This window comes from Ovis canadensis, chromosome 4 (genome assembly GCF_042477335.2).
Source record: "Ovis canadensis isolate MfBH-ARS-UI-01 breed Bighorn chromosome 4, ARS-UI_OviCan_v2, whole genome shotgun sequence".
Taxonomy (NCBI): domain Eukaryota; kingdom Metazoa; phylum Chordata; class Mammalia; order Artiodactyla; family Bovidae; genus Ovis; species Ovis canadensis.
This window is the reverse complement of record NC_091248.1, coordinates 65646574-65672596: the sequence shown is the minus strand read 5'-3', so window position 1 is coordinate 65672596 and position 26023 is coordinate 65646574. Positions and strand designations below refer to the sequence as shown.

The following is a 26023-nucleotide window of genomic DNA, read 5'->3' as shown; positions in this document are numbered from 1 at the left end:
TTTACTTTTCACGCTGGTAGCTCAGACAGTAAAGAATCTGCCTGCACTGTAGGAGACCTGGGTTCGATCCCTGGGTTGGGAAGATCCCCTGGATCTTAATGGTAGGGAAAGTGTCATTATGATGTTAATGGTAGGGAAAGTATCATCATGAGTTTATCAGCAGAGAAAATATCACGTTATGAGGTTTGTCAGTGGTATTGCCTGAATACTGATCTTGATTCAAAATCACTCCCCTTGATAGATGGCATTTGATACTAGTAGATCTCTTTAAATCAACTTCTATGAAAAAAATTGCACTGGGAATAAAATGAAGCTTAAAATACAGTGTATGGAAAATGGGGGGGGGAGGCTGATTGTAGGTTAGATAGAAACTACAGGCCTTACAAAAGAGAGCTACATGCTTGAACAAATGACACTATACAAACTCATTCAACAGTAGCTTTTAAAGGCTTATTTTTCTTATTTTCACATACTCTGAAAGCATAATGAAAATAAAAGCTATTCTGAAAAATATTTGATTTACCTTGAAGAAAATATTCTTCATTCCTCAAAAGCTCTTCTTCGAAGAATAGTATTTCACAACCTGGAGGTCAGAACACTCATTAAATCTGTTATAAAAAAATTCTGCGTGTTTCTAGAGAACATAGGTATTTGTCTATGAGGGGCTAGGCTGTAGGAGTGATACTCAGTGTCCTGCAAGATAAAGCATGAGCTCTGTTTGTTTATTAGTGCAAAGGTGTTGGAAAGTTTCTGGTGCCTTTATTTATTTATTGCTTTTAAATATATCTTTTCTCATAGAAATAGTTTTATAAATGCTGTCCTGATTCCCCCAAGTAAACCTATAAAAGTATATTTAATTTAAATATGGTGAAACTATAGGCTTTTCAGGTATCACTAGTGGTAAGAAGAACCCACCTGCCAATGCAGGAGACATAACAGATGTAGTTTTGATCCCTGGGTCAGGAAGATCCCCTCCAGTGATCTTGCCTGGACTGAGGAATCTGGGAGGCTACAGTCCAAAGAGAGTCAGACATGACTGAAGTGACTTAGCACGCATGCATGCAGGCATGCATGGCATAGCTCTATTAGTAGTAGTAAATTCAGAGGTATAGGTACCTAATTCATAGAATGAACATTTACTATCTTCTGAATACTGTGCTAGGTTTTGAGAATGCCAGGGTGAATAGGGTGTGGTCTGTTTTCTAAAGAGTACATAATAAAGTGACCTGTCTTTTAATGAATGGTTGTATAGTATGTGAATTGTATTGTGATAAAACTGTTAAAATAATGAGAGAAACAGGGTAAGAGTAAAATCATTTTATTTTTTTCTGATTCCATGACTAGTCTTAAAATTATTTTTAAAGTGTATAATTCATTGTAGTTTTTATTTTCATATGCTCAAGGTTGTATAACCATCAAATTTTCAATTCCTCTAAAAGAAACCTCAGTTAGCAATCAATTTACATTCTCTCATCCCTAACCCCCCGACATAATTTTAAGCAAACTTTTGTCTCTAAAATATTCCTATTCTAGATATTTCACATAAATGTAATCATATAACATAATTTTCTGTGCCTAATTAAGCTTTTAAACTAGAAGAAAGTAGGGAGTATTAATTTTGAAAACATTTATTGAGACATTTTATGAAAATACGAATAGAACAAAATATATATACTTTGGAAGTTCATGGGCCAATAGGAAAAGATATCAATAAAGAATGTAAGGTTACTCAAACAGGGAGAAAAAGAGGCATTTCTAAAGGAGTAAAAAGAGAAATCTGGGTCTGCTAATGATGAAATAACCTTCAGAGGGGGCAGAAGGCCATTCTTTGATGGAATGATTCCCTGTGGAATTCTAATGGTGACAAGAATGGAACTTACAGTGTTGGAGGAATTTTTTTTTATTAAGAGCATTGGAGTTGCCAGTAAAATAGAGAGAAGGCTAGGTATATGAGAAGTGAAGATTGATGAGTGATAGTCAATGGATTGTTGAGAAAATTAAATGAGATAAATAGAAAATGCCTAACACAGCATTTGGTGCATATTTGCCACTCAGTGAACTGAAGCTAATTTCTATTTCCTTTGGAGGTAGAAGATACTGCTAGAGAGCATGACACAAGGCATGTGTCTTGAAGCCAGTTCTTGTTAGTGAGTGCTGTGGAAACAAGGTGGGTTTTGGCATAATTGAATAGAACCATGAATCAGAATCATGAAAAAAGTCATCAGTATGAATTTTGATGTTGACAAAAGTAGTTCTGAGAGAAAACTTTAAAAGTGGTCATCTATAGTTGGTCTGCATGACCAAAGTAACAGAAGTTGGAGTGTTCTCTGGAAGAAAACAGTTGGCATACAATCCTGAAGGTTTGGAGCGTTGGCCCATTGGTTCCATGCTCCAGAAATGGCCATGGGATTGGGAGGTAATTCACTTTCTCTTTCCCTTTCGGATCTCACAGCATGACTTCTGTTATTACCAGACTCTGTTCACTGTGGCGGAGGCTGGGTAGGTGCAGAATGAAAACTTGATTATTCTTTCACTCAAAGAGCTTATAGGCTGATTGGTGAAAAACATATGCCAAGAGACCATTTCAATATAATATAGCAAGTGTTGGGATAGAAGCTCTCTCGGCACTACAGAAGCCCAGTTGAGGGCTTTCAGTTCAGGGAGGCTTTCTCTAAAAACAAACACTTTGAAGGATAAGTAGAAGGAATTAAGGAAATGTTAATGGAAAATTTCCATTTCCATTTCCATTAAGGATAATGGAAAAGATATTCTGGACAGAGAAAACTATGAGCAGAAATACCAGACATGAAACCACTTGGTTAGTGTAGGGAACCACAAGCATTTTGACAGAATGAGGGTGTAACTGGGGGACAGTGAGTAGGGAGGAATGAAACTGGAAGGCCATGTCTTTGGAGCTTGTGTACAAGTCTCAGGAATTTGGTCTTGGAGAGGTTTAATCAGGGGAGTGATGTAATCAGCTTTGCACTTTAGATATATCTCTTTGACTATGAAATGTGAAGCAGAATTAAGGTGGATATGATTCGAACTTTTTTGGGGTAGCAGAAGGAAAAGAGATTTTGAAATCTATCAGGGTGGGTTGCTGATGAACGTTACTTAACCTTGCTATATACTGAGTTTTATCCTCTGCAATATGAAGATATTATTACCTAATTTGTACAGTTTCGTGGATTCTTCTAGCACATAGAAAGCACTAAATAAATCAGTGATTATTATTAATAGTAGTAGTTGTAGTACTGTTTGTTATTCTGACTAGAAGGGGGAAGACTAATAGGAAGCTATTTCAATAATCCAGCTAATGTCAACGATGGACAAGAAGAGATAAAAGTAGCCAAGAAATTGTGAAAAGATAGGGATCTCTTTGTGTACTATTTGCATCCTTACAAACGGCATCAGGAAAAAATGAGCCTCTGAGAAAGAGTGAAAATTTTTTTTTCCTCAAGAAATTAAGACAGAAGAGTAGTTGGTTTAGGATTAAGGATTCCTTCTATAACAGGAACTGGAAAGAAGGACAGGTAGAAATGCCATGGGTTTAGAAAGGAAGGGTGTGGAGATCAGTTACATAGAATTGAGATATATGATCAAGCAGAGGGACCACTGGTCTTGCTAACAGAGTACCAGTGGGGGACACCACTAGATCAGCTTTAGTAACAATGATGACCACCATTTAATTCATTCTTCATCCTCTTTGCTTTAAAATATCAAATAAAACAGCTTTTTATTCTCGATAGTCCCTGAATCCCAGCTCCTTACTGTTCTGCTGGGTTTTGCAACTGATTTAGATCTTCCTAGTCATCTTATGCTAGGCAAAAACATCCAGCATCTTCCTAAATTCCTGTACTTTAAGCTGACAAATGCAGTGAATGCAGTGAGTACTGTGAGTACATTAGTATATGACTGTCTCCTCCTGAATGTTTCCTGTATGTTGTTATCTATCCAACTACATGGTAAATTTCTTGATAATGGTGATTCTAAAAATTTTATTTTGGGATACTACACCAAGCACATTGATAGGCGTAAGGATAAGTTCTTATTGGTTGACTGTTTCAGAGATAAGTTTTGAAGTAGGCATGTCAGTTGCAAGAATTTTACTCAGAAAATGTTCTTTTCTGAGCTTCTCAGTCTCAGAGTTTGAGGAGATGATTATACAAGAGCAAGTTGTTGCTGTGAGGGACAAATAAAAATAATTAAAAGTGCTAGACTATCCTCACAGTCAAAATGAAAATTTTTTCCTATTTTCAGTGACTTCAGAGTTTCCAAGTTTTGTTATTGTTAAGCAAGTATTCACACCTTTGAAAAAGGCCAGTGAGAATCTCCAAAATTGAAGTTTTTATATTTTTAAGCAAAGAGGAATTTTAAGTACAGGAACACAAAATACCTACAGAGTCCTTGAGGGTTAGCAGCTGGAATCAGCTAATGACTTCCTCTGTGTACTGTCTGTAGCCCCATCTGCAAATACAAACATACATGATCCAATATGTTTTCACTTTGACTGCCAAAGCTGTTCTGTTTCTTAATGTACTACATCTAGATTTGGAACTGGAGATGAGGCGGAATGTTTTCTTCCTCATTTTTGTGTTTCTTTTCAGCTTTAATACCCACAAAGTACTTGCGTGTGTAATGATGCTTGGTGTCATAGGATTAGGCAGGTATGTGTAAATTTTCTTGGATAGGAAAAAGCACGCACAGCATAGTTCACATAGTTTTCTGATTTCAGTCTGTGGTTGAAAATATTCAGTCAGTGGAGTTGCATGAAGACTTTATCACAGGGAAGGGCATGGAGACAGGGCTATGCTGATAGAAAAGTTGTAACGAGCAGACACGAGTGAGCAAGTTCTGCTCAGATTCTTTACCCTGAGATCTCCTCTTTCAGGAACTTCTCCAAGTCTTGCTTATATGCCATACTTCGAATCTTAATTATAGTAAAAGGATTTTTAGACAAATTAATAGTTCTTTTAAAATACCATTGTGTATCCTTGTGTCCATTGACTTTTCCTCCCATTGCTTTCTTTCCATGTACCCAAACTTCCCTTGAAATCCTCCTATATATTTGTAACTTCTGTAACCAGCACAGAAGATTTTGCTAGCTCAGAAAGAGGAATTAATGTAATTGGCCCCACATTAACTTACTTATCCGTTAAGGAGAGTTTAGTCGTATTTCATACTGTAAGAGTGATATCTCACTATTCTTCTTACCTTTTTAAATTTCCAGAATACCAACCATTTGCAATTCTCCAATACCTTATTCTACAGCAACAGATTCTAGGCAGGCCAGCATTTGGATACCAAATAATTGGACTATCTTTATTTAGTGACTCACTCTCATGTAAAAGTACCTGGTTTGGAGCAGTAATTGGCTATATATTGTGTGTGGCGCAAGGTGGGGTGGGGGTATGAGAAGAGATCAGAGGTTTAGTATATCTAATTGGTTTCCACAAAGTTGTTGCAATCCTTTTGCAACCACAAAATGGTCTTCATTAGGTAAATTGTCAAGACAGCCATTACATACACATTGTAATAAAAAATATTTACTATGTAAGTTTAAGATGTAAAATCTGTTTGTGTTTTCCCTTCTACTACACAGTCTTCATGTTTAAGTCACTAGAAGAAAAAAAATGGGAGGGAAGTTGGCAAGAAGTTATTAAGAGGAAAAAAACTTGGGAGGGAAATTGGCAAGAAATATGAAAAACTTGGGTGGGAAGTAAGCAAAGAAATGAGTTAACTCTTCTGGAAAATAAATTCCATCTTACAGATACCACAAGACTAATTAAATTTGAATTTGACCCCTGGATCTTCAGATCTGGCCAAAACTAACCTGCATTAAACAGAGGCTTAACTTTTGGGTGGTCAATCCACAATTGTAGGAGAATTCAGGAATGTTCACTTGGGAGATGTGTAAATAAAAAGATACCATACAAATTAACATTTGCATTCAGTAGTAGCCAAGATATAATAAACATTGAAAACAGATATTTGAAACACACTGAACTATGTTCCCTAAACCAGAATAAACCACACTAAGTGACTGTACCTTGAACCACCTGTCATTTTCTACTGATAGGTAATTAAGTTTGAAAGCACTGCCATTTACTTATTGTAATATGAAGCAAATACCTTTATTTTATAATACTATGGAACCAGGACCAAGCAGGAACACCATAGTGTTTCCTGAACTGACTATTATTTCACATCATTTGAACCCTGGAACTTAAAAAATAAATACTAGCTAACATCCATTGGGAGGGCACAAGTCAGTAGTGCTGTGCTGAGTGTTTTGCACACATTGGTCCTTTGAATTGTCACGTTCTAGTTTTCTAGTGACAGCTTTCTGTAGAGCTTGCAATCGAGATGAGCCTGTGCTAAATTCTAAAAGTATGGACTAACTTTTAGGAATTAAGATTGCGATTCTGGAACTAATTATTAACTTAAATGACAGTTCTGACATCTGTAAATCCAGAATAACCTGAAGACTGCCCTTCTTCCTAAGAGGTGGGCAAATCCACAGAACAGTAGTATAAAAATTTAATTATAACTGTGTGGGATCAAGCTAGCTCATGAATAGATAATGAAATTCAGAAAGTTAAGCCAGGCTTTCATATTAAGGAAAAAAAAATTAGCTAAGTTTTCCAAAGGTCAAAGCCATTGCTATATCTTATAGATAAGCCTGATGTTTCATCCTCTTGAAGAATTAGTATTCTGGACCCCACACCCTTAGAGTTTTCCGTTTTGTTGCAATGGCTAATTAGACAAGATTGAGAGATGATTTTACACTTATATTTAAGAGAACTTTAGACTTTACTATAAACTTAGTACTTGGTAATAATATTCATAAAGGCCTTTCCAGGAAGGGAAACTTAGTTTTCTAAAAATTGAGTGTAAGTATTCTCTAGAGAAAAATAACCTTTGAAATGGCAATTGTATTATCAAGAACATATTTGAGACCGAATCTGTAATACCTAATTTTTATTTAGAAGGTTTAAGTATTCATGATTCAAATTTCATAAATTAAAAATTTGATCTCAGTTAATATTTATTGAGTTTCCACTGTGGACACAGTATATATTAGGCACTCTGAATACTGCCTGCAAGTATAACAAGGATCCTGTTTGTTATGAGTTTTTGACTTTTACAGTATTTTGGGGGAGAAATTATATACACATACGCAAAACACACACACACACATTCACTTGCGTAGTAAATATCTGTGAGTGCAATCATTGAACAAAGGGCATCAAACTCTGGGGATTATTGGTGAATAGGAGCAATCCCTGTCCTCAAGGGTCTTTCATTCTGGTGAAGATAAGCAAGTAAAGCCAGTGCAGTTTGTTAAGTTCTAGGATATTGGTTAATGTAAGATTCTCATGTGGTATATGGAAGCAGCGCTTAATCTGGTCTTAGATGGGTAGATGAGGTTTCCTTGAATGAAGTGACAGCTAAAGTGAGAGATGATGGGTAAGAATCATCTGAATGAAGAACAGGAGAACATTCCAGAAAGAGAACAGAATGTACAAGACCTGGAGCCAGCAGAGAATGTTCGTTGAACCTTTGTACCTAGAGTCAGTTTGGCGTGGCTAGGGTATAGGGTGAAATGGGCTGGAGTCGAGCAAAAACAGTGCATTTTAAGGGGAACTCTAGGCAGTGCAGCAAGGGTAGAGTCTGGAAAAGAAGGGGTATATGGTGAGAGCTGACCTGGGAGAAAACAGTCAGATCATGATTTCTGTCTCCGCACTTGCCAGCGATTAAACCAAATAGCTAAAAAAGGCAGAAAGGCAGAGTCCTCCACACTTGACTTTCATATTACATATACCTGGGGCAATCCGATTCTCACGCAGCACTCCAACTGCAAAGGATTCGGCAAAATGTGGTGCTTAGTGGGAGCACAGGTAGGAACCCTGGGGGGGGGAGCAGGTGGTCCACGGTATCTTCCAGGTGACTTCCCTCACTGGTGGGAGTGCCATAATAAAAACTGTTTTAGGAAGATGTATCCAGTGTAACACACAGACTGGAGGGAGATAATGGAGATGTGGTTAGACATTTATGAAATATTGTTATTCAAATTTTAAAGTGTAAGAAGTGAAAATTTAAGAGATTTATTGGAGATCATGTCTCATAATTGATGGGACCAGTGAGAGAATCCAGATCTTCTGACGTACCTTTTTTGCTATGCTTGATTAGGATTGTGTATTAGAAACTCTTAGACACTAATGCCTACTGCATTGAACACTGCAGATTTTGAATTAGAACTTCAGACTGGTTAATCTCACTCTGATTGTAACAGTATTATTAAACCATTGGGATTGTAAGGCTGCCTTTGTGAAAGAGGAGGTTATGACTTGTTTTCCTATAAATGACATATCAAGCTACCATATTCCTAAAATCTGTACTCCCGGATCTTGGGAAAATCACCTATACTAACACACTTGAAATGTATTTTAAGTTTTTTCCTTAATATATATACATATGTATTATTGAAGTATAGTTGACTTACAGTTTTTCAAGGGCACAGCAAGGTGATTCAGTTATACATGTACACATATATTATTTTTAAGATTATTTTCCTTTGTAAATTATTATAGAATATTGACTATAGTTCACTGTGCTATACAGTAAACCTTTGTTGCTTGATGCATATCTTCTTTTTTAAATAGAAATCTAGCATTCTATTCACATTAAGTCAAGCAAGTGGAATCAAAATGTCATAAGTTTTTCAGTTAGGCAAAAATTTGTAAGTTTTCTAAAATATACATTATATTATTTATATATGTGTATGCAAAAGCTTTTCTACTACACTTGATAAAGGCTTGAGAAAGAACATAAAAAAAACCCACTTGAAATTTAAAGGTCAGGAAAACTTTTTTCATCTTCTCCCAAGTAAACTTTTTTCTTCTTGCCTTGGGGCAGAATCTTTTCTTCATGTCTCATGACCTCAAATTTAAAATATGGTACGTGGCCAGGTAGGTGGGCAGTCAGCTCGGGGAGGAAGCCTGATCAGGGCAAGTTGAACAGCTGGTTCTCCAAAGTCACCTGTAGAAACAATAAGGATTTTCATAGGATTTCTCCAGAGGTGATGGGCGAGGTAGTAGGCAAGCTCAGCTTCTGAGGAGTCCTAGTTTCTAGAGACCGGTGAGGAACTCCAGAGCAGGATCAACTGCAAGGCAGCACAGTCATGTGCCAGTGAAGTTCTAAGAAATGAGTACTTTTCACAGATTGGATTTGTCCCAGCATCTTGAGTGCATAGACCTAGAAGAGATAGTTAAGGAATGAGTGGCTTCTTAAATGCCAATTCTTAGACCGGCTGAATCAAAATCATGTAGAGAGCCTTTCAAAAATAGGTTGTCAAGGGTCATTCCAGAGAATCTGAAATCTGGAGTTCAGAAATCTGTAGTTAAATGAGTCTAATGTAGAGCTAGAATACAATAAATAAAATTATTTGTCTTAAGTATCTTTTCTAACTTTAATTCCTTGGAAACACTTACCCTGAAATACCTTAAAGCCCTGCATTTCAAAGGTCTTCCTGTAAAAATGCTTACATTATTAGTTTTCAAATACAAATATAGGCCTACACACATACAGAAATAAACATCAAAAGGCATAGAGATATTAACAGAATTATGTATATACTTTCAAGTTCATGTATAAAACCATGTATGTGTTTATATATATATATATATATATCTGAGTATTAAACAATTGTTTAATATTGGTGACAAAGACTGTAACATCTATTATAATAGTGCTTTTTGTACTTATGCTGGGTCCAATAACAAATATATTGGAATTTCAGTTTATTTCAGTTTTCTGCTATGACTTAGTACCAAAGCCCAGTGAAAGAAGAGCTTTTATTTTTCAAGTTGATAAAAAGTTCTCACTGCCTACGCTTTCTGATAAGGACTAATCTCTAGCCAATATTTGTATGCACAGTTATTTGTAATCAAGTTTGACTTGGGCCAACAGGCTATCATTCCTAATAAACAGAACTCCGATTTTTACTTTATGAATTTGTTCGTGTACATTTCCTGCTGTAGAAGTTAAGTTCCTTCTGTTGATACATACCATGCAGAGCTACATGCACGTTTACAGCAGCTATGTGCAAAAATGGTTAGTTCATTCTTTTTCTCTTTACAGTGTGCTCTTGGGCTTTCTCAAATTCTCTTCTTCTCCTTTCCCTTCCCCTTTCTCTGTTCCTCCAATACTTCTCTTCTCCTTCCTCCTCTTTGCCTAGTGTCCTTGTACATAAAGCACAATGCAAGTGCTTAATAATTCAGTTCATTTCAGTCACTCAGTCGTGTCTGACTCTTTGCGACCCCATGAATTGCAGCACGCCAGGCCTCCCTGTCCATCACCAACTCCCGGAGTTCACTCAGACTCACGTCCATAGAGTCAGTGATGCCATCCAGCCATCTCATCCTGGGTCGTCCCCTTCTCCTCCTGCCCCCAATCCCTCCCAGCATCAGGATCTCTTCCAATGAGTCAACTCTTCGCATGAGGTGGCCAATTAAATATTAATAACGATGGCATTAACTGTCTAAAGATTGATGGTTACAAACATTCCTTATTAAATAGCATTGCTTCTAAAGTTCATGTTCTCTCAACCCAAGCTTCTTACCATCCTCCCTTACCACAAGCAGCTGTATTGTCAAGGTTGTTCTGAAGAGTGATTATACAGGTATAAAACAAGGTTTATGGTATTTTCCTATCTACAGAGTCACAGGAAGCTCGAATGTACTCAGCAAATATTGCATAATTACACAGGGCCAGTTAATGTAACACTCCACCCTTTTTTAAAAGCTCTTTCTCTCTCAATATAATACCCTCTACTGTTTCTCTGATATGTTCAAGACAGAGTTAATGAGCTTTGTATTAGCAGTTCCTCTTTTAATAGCTTCTGATTTGTCTGGCTCAGTTGAATAATATCAGGTGATGAAATTTAGATGCATTAAAAAAAATAAAGTGGTACACATTTGTGTAAAAAGTATGTCCATAACATGGGGTATGTTATGTACTTCTAAATAATAAAATAAGTTAATCTTTATTGGACTTTTATTATAATATTACTTTGACCCTCTCTGGTACTCTTTATTGAAGTATTTTCAAGTGCTTTACAATCTCAAACAGACTTAATATATTATGTGCACAGAATCCTTTGAAGTTGACATTTGCTTTTCTGACCAGCATGCTGTAAAGGAAGTTAGCCAAAAGAACAGGTTCAAGCAGGCATAAAAATCACAGGTTAAAATGCAGATTCCTGCACTCTGGTCTGTTTCTTCTGAGTAAGAATAGGTGCAGCAGTTTTTACAAGCTCCCTAGGTGATTCTGAAATAATTGATCTGAAATAATTCTGAAAATAATTGGTCAAAATAAATAACTTTGCAAGCCAATGATCCAGATATTTGATTTTATTTTTAGGTAAACTGCTGAGAAATTTATTAAAATGGCAGTGTAGGGTGGTTACAAAGAAATATTTTTCAAGGTCTCCTTTAACGAGAAAACTAATTGATCACACTTTTTAAAAGATTATATTTGATTTATTTTGACTTAGGTTTAAAAAATCTCAATAATTAACTTTTGTATAAGAAATCATATGTCCTCTAGCTTGTGTGTGTATGTGGGTGCTCAGTCGTGTCTGACTCTTTGCGACCCCATGGACTGTAGCCCACCAGGTTCCTCTGGTTCATGGGATTCTCCAGGCAAGAATACTGTAGTGGGTTGCCATGCCCTTCTCCAGGGGATCTTCCCAACCCAGGGATCGAACCCTGGTCTCCTGCATTGCAGGCAGATTCTTTACCATTCTAGCTACCTGGGAAGCCCAGCCCTGTACTTTAATTCCAATCAGTGATTTCCTCCAACAGTTTTTATGGGTAACTTCAAGAGAACTCCAGAGAAGTTGCAGGTAAAGAGAAATCGTTTGTCTCTGAGTTCAAAGCTTCTCTGAGCAGCTCATGCTCTGTACTGCTTTTTAAACTCATGATAGCACCAAGGCTGAAAACCAACACCCTTAAGATAAATATAGCACCAGATTGGAGTGCCTTTAGTAATCAGCAAAGATAAATGTTTAACAGTGTATTCAAAACAAAGTGTTTTATGTTAAATCAAATAGAAGCTAAATACTAATAAAGAACTCTACAAATGAACAATAATCAGAATAAGTACTCACATTAGCAGGATATTGATGTTATTAATGTATTTGATCTTAAAGTACTAGGCTTATTCACAATTCTCTTCAGTCTACCCCTACTATTTTGTTTCAATCTGAACAGCTTTCTAGTAATTATAAACTTTGAGATACTTATTAAATTATCCACATTGATGCATTTTTCTTCAAAAATGATTTCATTCCAGAAAAGAAGGTCAAATGTGTTGGCTCAGAACATCAAATCTTTTTCAGATGCAGGAATCTTTAGTTTCATGTTTTACAACGTCATCTGTATCACTAGCTTCTGTTCTAGATTTGGAAACATCCATTTGACAATATCCCTGTTTTCTTTATTGTTAGAGCTCTGGAAGAATTTTAAGAACATTTCACTAAATCCTCAACATCATTCTTCATAAACCCCAAGCTTCAAGTAGTCATTGTTACAAATGTGATACATACCCCTCCAATCCATTTAAATGAATTAACACTATATATATATTTATCTATAAATGATACTTAATAGTTTTTTGTGGCTTCAAAATTTGTGTAAATAGTATAATTTGTACACATCATTCTTCAACTTGCTTTCTTTGCTCCTATTACCTTTTTGAGGTCTAGCTTTACTGCTTAGATGTAGAAATTCTATTTCATTCTTTTCATTTGCTATATGGTGCTTATGTATAACATTTTATTTATTCACCCTGTTATTGACATGCATTTAGGTTGTTCTAATATTTTCCTCAGCCAGTTCAGTTGCTCAGTCATGTCTGACTCTTTGCAACCCCATGGACTGCAGCACACCAGGCTTTTCTGTCCATCACCAACTCCTGGAGCTTACTCAGACTCATGTCCATTGAGTCAGTGATGCCATCCAATCATCTCATCTTCTTTTGTCCCCTTCTCCTCTTGCCTTCAATCTTTCCCAGCATCAGGGTCTTTTCCAATGAGTCAGTTCTTTGCATCAGGTGGCCACAGTATTGGAGTTTTGGCTTCAGCATCAGTCCTTCCAATGAATATTCAGGACTGCAGTCCAAGGGACTCTCAAGAGGCTTTTCCAACACCAAAGTTCAAAAGCATCAGTTCTCTGGCACTCAACTTTCTTTGTATTCCAACTCTCATATCCATACATGACTACTGGAAAAACCATAGCTTTGACTAGATGGACCTTTGTTGGCAAAGTAATGTCTCTGCTTTCCAATATCACTAGATACTGCCAAATTGCACTTTAAAGCAGCTGTTCTGGTTTATACTACCACTAGCCATTTATGAGTGTTCCTATTTCCTCAATCTTTGAAAACGCTTCTTACTAACAGAGGCTTGAAGTTTTACCATTCTAAGTTGTAAAAAGTTGTATTTCTTTTTTCCACTTTTATGTACTTTTGACTGTACTGGGTCTTTGTTGCTGCATGGAGGCTTCCTCTAGTTGCAGAGATGGGAAGCTACTTTCTAGTTGGGGGTACACGGGCTTCTCATTGCAGTGGCTTCTCTTATTGCAGAGCACAGGCTCTAGGCACATGGGCTTCAGTAGCTGTGGCACGTGGGCTCAGTAGCTGCCGATTGCTGACTCCAGGGCACGTGGTGTCAGTAGCTGCTTTACGGGGCTCATTGGTTGTGACTTGCAGGCCTTAAAGCATTCAGGCTTCAGTAGCTGTGGTGCATGGGCTCAGCAGTTGTGGCGCATGAGCTTTAGTTGCTGTGTGGTATATGGAATCTTTCCGGGCCAGGGATTGGATCTGTGTTCCCTGCATTGGCAGGCAGATTCTTATCTACTGTGCCACCAGGGAAGTCCCCATATTTCTTTACTGTTCTGATTTGCAATTCCCTGACTGCTTATGAGGTTATATTTGTTAGCTGTTTGACTTCATATCCTGTGTCAATTGTTTTGCTAAGTTTGTAGTAGCTGAGAGATGTGCCTTATGCACCACTGTTGTGGTGTATACCACTGTTGTAGGGAATGTAATTGAATGAGGGTCCATCGCTGTGAGTTGAATCATTCATTTTCAGAGTTTGTTTTGAGACTACTCCTTCCACAGGCTGCTTTCCATTATTGATCAAGTATGGCATGGATACTGAAGCAGATCTTGTGTCTGAAAGACATGGGACTTATTTATTTACAGATTTTGGCTCAGAGACTTCTAGATGGCTCTGTCAAACCTTGCTTAGATTGTGCAGTGTTTTAATGTCTTTCTATTCAAGCTTCTGTCCTTTTCTCCTTCACTTGGAAGTTGAAACTGCATTGAGGTCTGACAGCTCTCCCAGCCTTCCTTGCCTCCCTTCCTATTTTCTTTTATACAAGTATTTCCCATAATAAGATAATATCATGTTTAATACTTTCTTGGTATCCTCAGTTTGGAAGGACTGGACTAAGACAGTTAAATACATTGCATTACTATCCTTTATGGATGGGAGGTGATGCAATGTATATTTTGCTCTAAGATCTTTTGTTAAATAGACTTTTGATTTTCATCTAACAAATTGTATCTGTGCATTTCTTTATGGTTTGTTCTTTATCTTTTCTTTAAGATATTCTAACACAAATGATAAAAATATATATTTTATATATTCTTAGTATTTTTAGCTTCATTTTTTACATCTAGGGCTAAAAACCGCTGGAATTGATTTTTGTATTTGGTGTGAGCTAGGGGTCTAATTTTATCTTCCATAGAGAGATCCATTTGTCCCAGGATCATTTTTTGAGCAGTTCCTCCTTTCCCTATAAATTATCATTCTAACACTTTTATGCTAGGTTCAGATCTACATGTTTGTTTGTGAAATATTTATTCTGTTCCATTCACCTATCTGTTTAATCTCACATCACAATCTACTTTTTAAATGACAGTATTTATTGTCGTTGTTCAGGTGCTAAGTCATGCCTGAATGTTTACAACCACATGGACTGTAGCACGCTGAGTTCTTATGTCCTGCACATCTTCTGGAGTTTGCTCAAGTTCGTGTTCATTGAGTTGGTGATGCTATCTAACCATCTCATCCTCTGTCGTCCCCTTCTCCCTTTGTCTTCAGTCTTTCCCAGCATCAGGGTCTTTTCTATTGAGTTGGCTTTTTACATCAGGTGGCCAAAGTGTTGGAGCTTCAGTAGCAGTCCTTCCAATGAATATTCAGGGTTGAGGGTTAATGAATGTGTTCTGGTGTCTTATTACAGTTTGTCAACCTGGCCAGAGAGGTAAGTTGGGGGCAGACTTGGTAAAGTTGGATGAGGAAGACATGAAGTTCTCAGGCATGGAGCCACATCTTAACTCAAAATCCAGGTTTTTCATTAAGCTGTCCCTGGTAGGCTGCAGATTGTAAGCTCCTGAAGGCAGAGGATTAATCTTAACTATCTCTAAGTTGCCTAAAACACTTTACTCACTGTTTGGAACATATGCCTATAATATCTTAAACCTGTCCTGGCTCCTAAAGCATAGAACAAATAACTCTGCCTTTGTCCTTGAGATGCTCACAGTCTTTGAGGATAAAGATAATGTAAACAGACAATAAGAAAAGAGGTGAAAGCTCTTACATAGGAACATAAACTGCTCTTAAAACACATAGGAACATGCCTTTTAACGTAATGGAAGACTTTATGGAGGATATTAAATTTTTATTGACCTTAAAGGAATTTGCCAGATTAAGAAGCAGAGGAAAGTTATCCAGATAGAGGGACCAGCAGGTGCAGTTGGTGAAAGATGGTAAATTTGGAGCACAATAAAACTTCAGTGTGGTTAGGGGTCAAAATGTATTTGGAAGAGTGCTGGGAGGTGAGGATGAAGAAGTGAGCTGGGAAAAGTTTTGTATGCCATCTTTTGAAGGATCCAGTATATATTTTTGTTTGTTTGTTTTGTGATGTTTTAAACAGGGGTGTGACATGATCAGTTGGATTGAATGAACTTGAATTGTTTAGAGTGTTCTTTGGTCTAGCTGTCCCCTATCAAGTGAGAAAAAATTAGACTTTTCTGTATTTTAGGGTCATGGGATACAATGAGCCTTCTCGGTCAGTCAGCTCTCATTATGTTATATCAATAGGACTGAAGAGGATAAACCTTTGGAAAGTGAGACAACTTGTTTGTTAAGGACTCCATTATCTTTCACATATTTTAAACTTTTTTTTGATAAGAGAAATAGTAATCTAATTCATAAAATAATAATCCTCTTTTCCTTATTGCAGACTTCTCTTTTCTTAGCACCATAATAGTGGATGATAGAGATCAAGCTGAATAAACACCTGCATATTTGTATGCATGCCACACACAGTCATATGTGTATTATACATGCACATATATGTACATGTATATGCACATATATACAGATGTGTAAAAATGCAATCTGTATGTGTTTATATATGTGTGTATATTCAAATGTATGTGTATGTCTATACTCCAGTCATTATAATGAATATTTTGAATAGCGGTTGTAATAACTTCTGTTTAGATATACTAATAAATGAAGATATTTTATATACCATTAAAATATTATTGAGGAAAGTAGTGCTTGAGGATAAAGTCTTATCTAATACTTAAAACAATTTCAGTTTGCTAAAACAACAAACAACACCTTTATATTTCATATCGGATTAGATCTTTTTAAAATATGTTTGAAGATCTCTCCTCTTAAGCTAAATTTAGCCCAGGCCCCAATTTTTTAAGTTTTGCTATTGAAGATCTGTAAAAATCCATTAAAATTTTAGGAAATACATGTAAGACCTTCTAATATTACTGTTCTTCCACTCAAACTTTTTTCTTTCTTTTTTTTTTTATAGTTGCTTAGCTTCTTCTTAAGTCATAGGTTCTAATGAGAATGACAAAACATGTTAGTTACGCTTGCTAAAAATTACATTTATTCAGACATAATACTGAAGCAACTTAGCAGCAGCAGTAGCAGCAGCAAGCCAGGTAAGCTGAAAACAAATACTTATAAAGGTAAAATCTCCTGACTGACTATAAATTATTTGAAACCTAGAATGCTTCATATAACAATCTGTAGAACATGACTACACTCAGTAGAAGATTTTTAGCTCTAAATACCTTTATTATTAAGAAACAAGGCTAAAAATACACAAAATTTATATTTTTCTTGAGAATTTTAAAGAAGGAACTAAATAAAAAGTTAAAACTTAGGGAGTAAGTGATGATCAAAATTTAATTTAATGAAGGAGAAAACCAACAGAGAATTGAAAGACTTAATATAATTCCTAAAGCCAGTTCTTTGAAAAGACCAATAAAATTGTTGAATCTACCCTTATTTGTAGTAAAGAAAAGACTTACAGTATTAGGAATAACAAGGAAGCTTAAGCAAAAATATGAGCAAGATTAAAATTATTATTAAAAGTTAATGCAATTCTGTTGACACAGATTTAAAACTTAGAGGAATTGGATGATTAAGGAAATACAAATGATCAAAATTGAAGAAAGAAACAAAAAAAACTTGAATAGACAGATTATCACTGTAAAGATAGTTCAGTGTGTATTACTTATAAAGACACTATCAGTAGATAATTGCATAGCTGGATTGTATTTCACCTTTAATAGCATAACTTCCTATATTATTTAAACTATACCAAATTATAGACAAAAATGAAAAACTCTTCATTTTCTTAAGTGAGAAGATTATTTGTATCAAAATCTGAAAAGTTATATAAAAAAGAAGACTAGTTAATCGTACTTAGAAATATAGATATTTAAATAAAATACTATTAAATAAAGTATTAATAAATAGAATTCAGCATAGTATGAAAAGATGATCAAGCAAGATTCATGAATAGAAATATGAGTGCATCAAAATAAACAATCTATAAATATGATATATTAATAAATTGTATATTGACAATGAAGAAAACCATGTAACAAGGTCAGTAGATGCTAAAAGAGTCTTACATAAATTTAGCAGTGATTTGTAATAAAAATTCAAAGTAAGAATAGAAGAAAACTTCATTTTAAAAAACTTCATACATGGAAACAACCTAGATGTCCATCAGCAGATGAATGGATAAGAAAGCTGTGGTACATATACACAATGGAGTATTACTCAGCCGTTAAAAAGAATTCATTTGAATCAGTTCTGATGAGATGGATGAAACTGGAGCCAGTTATACAGAGTGAAGTAAGCCAGAAAGAAAAACACCAATACAATATACTAACACATATATATGGAATTTAGGAAGATGGCAATGACGACCCTGTATGCAAGACAGGAAAAAAGACACAGCTGTGTATAACAGACTTTTGGACTCAGAGGGAGAGGGAGAGGGTGGGATGATTTGGGAGAATGGCATTCTAACATGTATACTATCATGTAAGAATTGAATCGCCAGTCTGTGTCCGACGCAGGGTGCAGCATGCTTGGGGCTGGTGCATGGGGATGACCCAGAGAGATGTTGTGGGGAGGGAGGTGGGGGGGTGGTTCATGTTTGGGAACGCATGTAATAATTAAAGATTTTAAAATTTAAAAAATAAAAAACTAAAAAAAAAAAAGAGGAGAAAAAGACATAAAGGAAGAGAGACTCCTTGAATAAATACATAGAACTGCTAAGAGGTTTTTCCTAAAAAAAAAATTAAAAAATAATAAAAAAAATAATAAAAAAATAATAAAAAACTTCATAACTTTTTTAACCAAACATTCCAAAGGAAGCATTATTTTAAATGGTAAAATTTAATTGTTTGTCTTAAAAAAAAGAACATTACATGTTTCTGAAAAAAAAATGTTCACCTAAAAAACCCCCAAGAGATTCTAACAAAAGCAGAGAGCAAAACTCTGCCAGAATTGATAAAGGAATATGATAAGATGGCTGAATAGTAGATAAGCATATAAAAATAATTAGCTCTTCTCTATGTTAGCAGCAACAATCTCGAAATGGAAATAAAAAGCTCTTCAATTCACACTAGTAGAAAATGATAAAATACTTAAGCATAAATTTAATAGGAAATTTATAGAACATGTATATAGATCAGAAAATCTTATTGAAAGATCTAAAACAAGAACTGAATTAATCGAAAGATCATGATTTTTAATAAGAGGTAGCATCCTAAGGGGGTCTTCCCAGATGGTGCTAGTGGTGAGGAACCCCGCCGACAGTGCAGGAGACAGAAGAGCTGTGGGTTCGATCCCTGGGCTGGGAAGATCCCTTGGAGGAGTGAGTGCATGGCAACCCACTCCACTGTCCTTGCCTGGAGACTCCCGCAGACAGATGAACCTGGTGGGCTCCGGTGCATAGGTCACACAGAGTCAGACACGACTGCAGCAAGTGAGTAGCACCAGCAGCATCCTAAGATGCAAATTGCACTCAAACTTATGTGTATATTTAATGAAATTGCAAATACATCTGAATAAGGTTATTTTCAAGGTTTTACTAAAGTATATTTCATGTGGGAGGAAATACCAAAAGGAGTTTAGAGTCCACGCTTTATAGACAAATTACCTTAGTTTGAATCCTGACTCTGTTGTTTTTTGGCTGTGTTATCTTTGGAATGACATTTACCTTTACTAACTTTGAATTTTCTCATATTTTTAAGGGGGATAGGATTGTGATGAGCATTAAAAAAGTTAATACTCATAAAGGACTTAAAATAGTACCTGATACCTAGTAAACATTCAATACATATTAGCTGTTATTAGCATTCTTACTTACATTGTTATTATTGCTAATACTGTTATATAGGAGACTGAACAAAAAGAGACCACAATTTATGAAGAAGGATTGTGCTTTGTCAGGTATTAAATCTTACTTAAAGCCATTAAAAAACCTAAACACCAAAAACTCAGCAGAATATTATTATAGAAATAGAAGGAACCAAATAGTCCTGAAGTAGATCTTTAGAAATGTGAGATGATTATAGATGATATGTAAATTAATTGGAGACATCATTTATTTAATAAATCATGTTTACTATAATAGTAAAAGAAAATAAGACTAGATTCTTATCTCATACCTTGTATAAACATAATAGCTATTGTAGGTGATTTGAGGAAAAGGGTACTCTCAGATCTTGCTGGGGAAACTGTAACTTTGGAAGTATAACATTTAGATGTTGTTTTGTAAAGGATTCTGGCAATAGCCTCTCTTAAAAAGAAAGAAGACATACCTGTGGCCAGGCTATCCTACTCATGAGAATATATCTTATAGAAATAAAATCACAAAATCTCAATGATTTATGTACAACGGTTTTATCAGAGTTTTTTGTTTTTTTGTTTTTTTTTTTTTTGTTTTTTTGGTATCAAAAGCCAGGAAAGGTCATAGAACACTTGATAGAACTATATAATTTGAAATACAAAATCTTACACTTCCAGTCCAGTCTAGTCCAGACTGTAAAAAAATTTGGACAAGTGAATTCGAGCTGCTTTCCTTGAAAGCAGCTTATGTCCATCTATTTTCTTACAGAATTCTGATGTTGACTCATGAAGAAGGTTACTGTAGTGTTGATTGCTAAAGTATTTATTTGTCTAACTAGGTGTTCTTCATTTAGTAGTATCTTAGATAATTAGCAGAAAAATGTGGGGGCTTAAAAATAGTCTTCTTGTTTATTTGTACTGCTAAAAACATATGATAGTGGCAATTGCAAATCAAATACTACAGAATCATCCTAAAAGTGTGAAAACATTTCTTGGAAAAGAGGAGGTAAAGAATTGACCTTCCCTAGGCCCCCCTTGATTATTTTATATTGAGGAGATAATAAGATGAATAAAACTATCATAGCACAGTATAGCATGGATAGATCCCCTGGAGAAGGAAATGACAACCTGCTCCAGTGTTCTTGCCTGAGAAATCCCATGGACAGAAGGGCCTGGCAGACTATATAGTCCATAGGGTCGTGAGAGAATGGGACATAGCGACTAAGCAACAACAAAATGTTAAGTAAAATTAAACAGCCATCTTCAAAGTGGTAGCATTTGGAAAGTATCTAGATCTAATCTGGTGTCACTCTTAAGAACATGGTGTCACTCTTAAGAACCTTGAACTTTAAGTTTCAAAATATGTCACCATGTACATAGCAACCTCAACAAAAGTACACTTGGTGAAGACATACAAAGTTAGGACTTGAACATAGGACTTCCAATTCTCAGTCCAGTTCTTTTCCCCTGCATTATCCCTTGTACATTTTTATGATAATATGAATAAAGTCTATATTTTCAGACTAATTAGAATTTGCTTTTCCTTTAGTAGGAGAGTGGGGTATAGTATTACATCAGGTGAACATTTTATTCAAGGCCGAATGGAAATGAATGATGTATACAAATCATTGGTAAACACCTCATTCTAAAACTGTACATCACCAATGTTTGAGTGTGATTTATGGACCAAGATCTTTGTATTAAATTACTTCAAATTTTTGAACCTGTTAAGGGAAGGTACTATTATCCCCTTGTATAGATGGAGAACTGAAGGCCAGAAGAGACTAGCCCAAAGCTACTTATCTAGTTATTAATGGAAACAGCTGGAAAATAGGTCACTGTGTTCTGTGATCAATGTTGCTACTCATATTTTCTATTTTGTTTTAAGCTTTGTTTTAGAATTAAAAATATTCCACTTAGATTGGCACATTTCATCTCTTTTATTTATATTTATTGAATTTCTTTGTACATGCCATATTTCTAATTCTCATACTGAGCACTTTTATAAAAGATGGGCTATATTTGCACCCAGGTTATGGTTAGGGGAATTAAATTACAAAGCTGTTAAGTAACTGAGATTTCACAATAGTTTATAGACCAGGGTTCAAATCCTGAGTCCTATGCCATCCAGTTGAGTATTCCAGCTTTGTTCTTTATTGAACAGTCACCTCTAGCATGGTTTACATGACATCCCAACTGCTTTCTAAATGGGCACCACAAACATCATTCAGATTTCAGCTCACCAGTGACCTGGGGGCAAGGATGCTTCATTTCTTCATGGCATTTTCCAAGAATGCAGCCAGCCTGGAAATTCTCCCAAGTATGAGTGTAAGTTTCACACTGAGAAATCCCATTCTGTCTAAGCCAGACCAAAGAAGGTGACTGACTGACCACATTCCAGGCAGGCCTGGGCATCCCAGGGATGCAGGCATGGCTTACTGACAGAGTGCTGAGCATCCCAGGCACAGGGCAGAGTTCACTGTCATAGGAGCTTAAAATTTGATACTGTTCTGAAAATAAAAAGGAAACAGTAGCTTGTATTATAATTGAAATAGATTAACTTGATACCGAGAAACCATTTAAGCAGTTCCTTCCTTAAATCTTAATGCATTTAATTCCTTTTCTTAATGCATTTACTCCTTTCCCTTGACCAGCTCCAAGTCAGGATTTGAGGAGTGGTACTCAAAGAAAGTGCTATTTCTGGTCTTTTTTGGAGGAATTTGATGATATTCCATTTAGTCTGAGTGTGAAAAGCTTGAGCTCACTTGAGGATCTTCTGATTTCTTTCTCTAGTGTTATGTTTCAGCCTGTTCATGTAGGAAAGAAGGAAGATATTTTTCAGTTTCCTTCTCCCTCCTATTTCCTTGGCTTGTTGAAAGGATGAGTATTACAGGCTCCTGTGAGAGATATTTGGCTGAAACAATCTCTTATATATTGTCTTAAGAAAATTATTGTAATAAATTGCATTTGTATTCTTTGGACATTCGAATTCACCAGGGATATTTGCTAAAGTGTGAACTATGGTTCCTTGTCTTCTATCATTTCCTATCTTCCCCTTCATTTTTCTTGTCTTTATGCTGCCACTATCTTCCTGCTTTGTCCTATTGATATCTGCTTCTTCTGACAATTATTCTTTTCCCCATTTTCTTTCTTTCCCTGTACACCTTTCTTCATTTTCTTTTTTCTTATATATACCTCTTTGTAGCTTAATATTTGTTTACCTTCCCTTTCTCCATTCACTCCTCTTTCCTTCCTTCATGCCACAAATCTTTGTTAAATTTTTGCACTGGGCTAGGATTCTGCACCCTCCAAATCTATAATTATGTTACAATCATACCATCAAGATAACTACTGATATCTCTAAATTTTAAAAATTATAAATTTTATCTGATTTAACTAAAACTGTATTGAATTCAAATTTGGAAAAAAATAAGCTCCAATAATTTTGGCAACCTCTGGCTTTTTCAGATTGTGTTAGAAAATGTGCCTCCTTTACAAAAGCCTACACTCAATTTATTCATATATGAAAAAGTACTCATTTTTTTCCTCTAAAAGATTTAATTTTCTAAAAGGGAATGGAATACGGGTAAGGGAAAGATGGTACAGTAGAAAAGAAATACACCTGTGAGTTTTACCAATTGCTCCAGATCAAGGGCTGAGGATGTGCCGCGTAGAACAGCTTAGGTAAGGCTTCAAGGTCGAGGTGCTCCTGGGTGTGCTCCTTCAGCAAGACTGACTTAAAACAGGGGTGTGGAATGTAGCTGCAATCCTTGTAATTTGGATGGAATCATAGGTATGTGGTCTGGTTCATAAGTTGAACCAAAAAAATTTGGTCCAGTAGAAAGAAATGGAGCACTTGTTTTCCTGGGTCTTCTAACTATGGAAGGTCCTGCTCACTGCAGTGCTGTATGGGTCTCAGTGGTCTCCTCCAGTGCCTGAGTAGCCAGACCCCTGGGTCCTGCTGTATCTTTTCTTACATGTCAGTGTTTTTTTTTAACCACATTAAAAAAAAAAATCATGTTTGGTCCTCTTAGGTCAAGAGTATTGACAACAGCAGTTCCTTGGAGGCAGTGGCTGGCATGATTTCAGCCTACAGGAGCTGCAAGCTAGTTCATAATATAAATGATTACTTATGAATTTACCAGCTATAAATTTATAGTTTTGTATATGAAGTTTTATTTAACTTTCATGTGGCAGATAACAGAAACAATAAAAGTAAACATTTTGGCAGTTTAAATATAGATAATGTTAGTGTCAGATCAAGAACAGATGAACTACTTTTGGGTTGTGAAAGAAAAAAGACTTGAAGAGTATTTTTAAGAGAGAAGAAGGTAGTAACAAAAGAAAAGAGAAATCATATGGGGATGAAAAAAGAAAAGGCAAGGACCTTGTTTTGAGCTCAAGTCAGAATTGTTGTTGGTTAGTTGCTAAGTCGTGTTCAACTCTTTTGCAGCCCTGGACTGTAGTCTGCCAGGCTCCTCTGTCCATGGGATTTCCCAGGCAAGAATACTGAAGTGGGTTACCATTTTCTTCTTTACGGGATCTTCCCAATCCGGGATTGAATTTGTGTCTCTTGTATTAGCAAGCAGATTCTTTACCACTGAGCACCTGAATACTATTCACCTGACTCTTCTCATTCTCAAGCCTCAGGGCAAACTTCATCTATTCCGGAAAGCCTTCTAGCATTTTCTACCTACTTTATAATACTTCTATATTCAGAAGAATTAATTTGCCAATTAACTGTGTATTGTTTTAGCTTAAAAGGTTAATTGATTCTTTGGGATGTTTTCTAGCTTTCTTCAGAATCATGGCTTATCTCCTTAGTTAGGCTTACAATGCCAGCAATTTGAACACAATTTCTTATAAATTCTAATCTTTTAGAATGTCTAGCATGGTTGTTGCTGCAGAAAATCTGATGAACTGAAGAAAGGACACATGTGGCAGGGAGGTGACAGGAGAGGCAGAGTAGATGGGGAGAGGACAGAAGGATGAGGTGGGAGGATGGATGAGGAAGAGAGCTGTGTTGTTTCAGGGGGGAGTAGGTGAGAGAAGTGTGGAAAGGAGATGCCTTGTACTCATGGTCACCCACTGAGTATGCTTAGATACTGCAGGGAGATGTAAACGATATTCTTTTTGTTTCCTTATTGGGAGGTTTATTCATCTTCAGGGATTTCCTTTTAAACGAGTGGATTTAGATGGGAAGGAAGTGCTGTTAGCATGTTAATAGCACTGGGCTTTTGCAATGGTCAGTGGATGGCACACCTTTACATGTCATAGATTTGCATATGCTTTACTTTTTATATTTTCCAGTTCTTATTTAATGATCATAAATAGCAATTGGAAAATTAAAGAAAAACTTTATTTATGAAATTTCAGCAATTTTTTGACCAATTGAAATGCATTTGAAATAGCTGAGATGTGGTGTTCACAGTTTCTGCTGTGGTTAAAATGGAAGTCTGATATATGGTTGCATTTGAAGGAAAATGTACCTTTTAAATTCAGATCTGACACACTGACAATTCTAACTTTCTATTTTTTTCTTTTTTCCTAACTTTCTATTTTTGATAATAGGACATCTCCAAGTTTTCAGAGAAAGACAACATAGTTCTTGGAGAAGGTGGAATCACATTGAGTGGAGGTCAGCGAGCAAGAATTTCTTTAGCAAGGTAAATATCTGCTTATTGGTCCAGCAAGCATTTGTTGTATAAATGAGTGTAAAACATTATAGATAGTTCTCTGTTTCTTTATATCCTCTTTCTGTAACTGAAAAAATACCCAGGATCTTATAACTAGCGGGTTAAGACTAACCTTTCAGAACTATAGATAGTGATATAGTATTTATAGCTGGTAAAGCTCATGGCTTTTTAAAAATGCATACCCTTTTGTTAGCATGTATATGTTTGTTTGCCTTATGATTCCCTACAAATGGAAAACCCTAATATTCTGCCTAGCACAGGGAAGAGAAGATGCATACTTTTATTTAGTCCTTCAGACAGTTCCCTGCTTACTGTATCCCCAAATGTACACACCTGCTCCAGGCTTCTGGTTTTGTTTCTTGGTGTCAGTTCAGTTCAGTTCAGTTGCTCAGTTGTGTCCGACTCTTTGTGACCCACAGCACACCAGGCCTCCCTGTCCATCACCAACTCCCGGAGTCCACCCAAACCCATGTCCATTGAGTCTGTGATGTCATCCAACCATCTCATCCTCTGTCATCCCCTTCTCCTCCTGCCCTCAATCTTTCCGAAGATCAGGGTCTTTTCAAATGAGTCAACT

At 36.1% G+C, this 26023-nt stretch overlaps 1 protein-coding gene across 1 annotated transcript in view; it reads left to right on the top strand.

Annotated features, from left to right (window-relative positions):
- The window catches only part of CFTR (CF transmembrane conductance regulator), a 184844-nt gene that overhangs the window by 73064 nt on the left and 85757 nt on the right, over positions 1-26023 (top strand). Inside the window, exon 12 of the mRNA XM_069587941.1 lies at positions 25322-25416. Coding sequence (XP_069444042.1) covers positions 25322-25416 — 95 coding nt within the window. The remainder of the gene's footprint in view (positions 1-25321; positions 25417-26023) is intronic.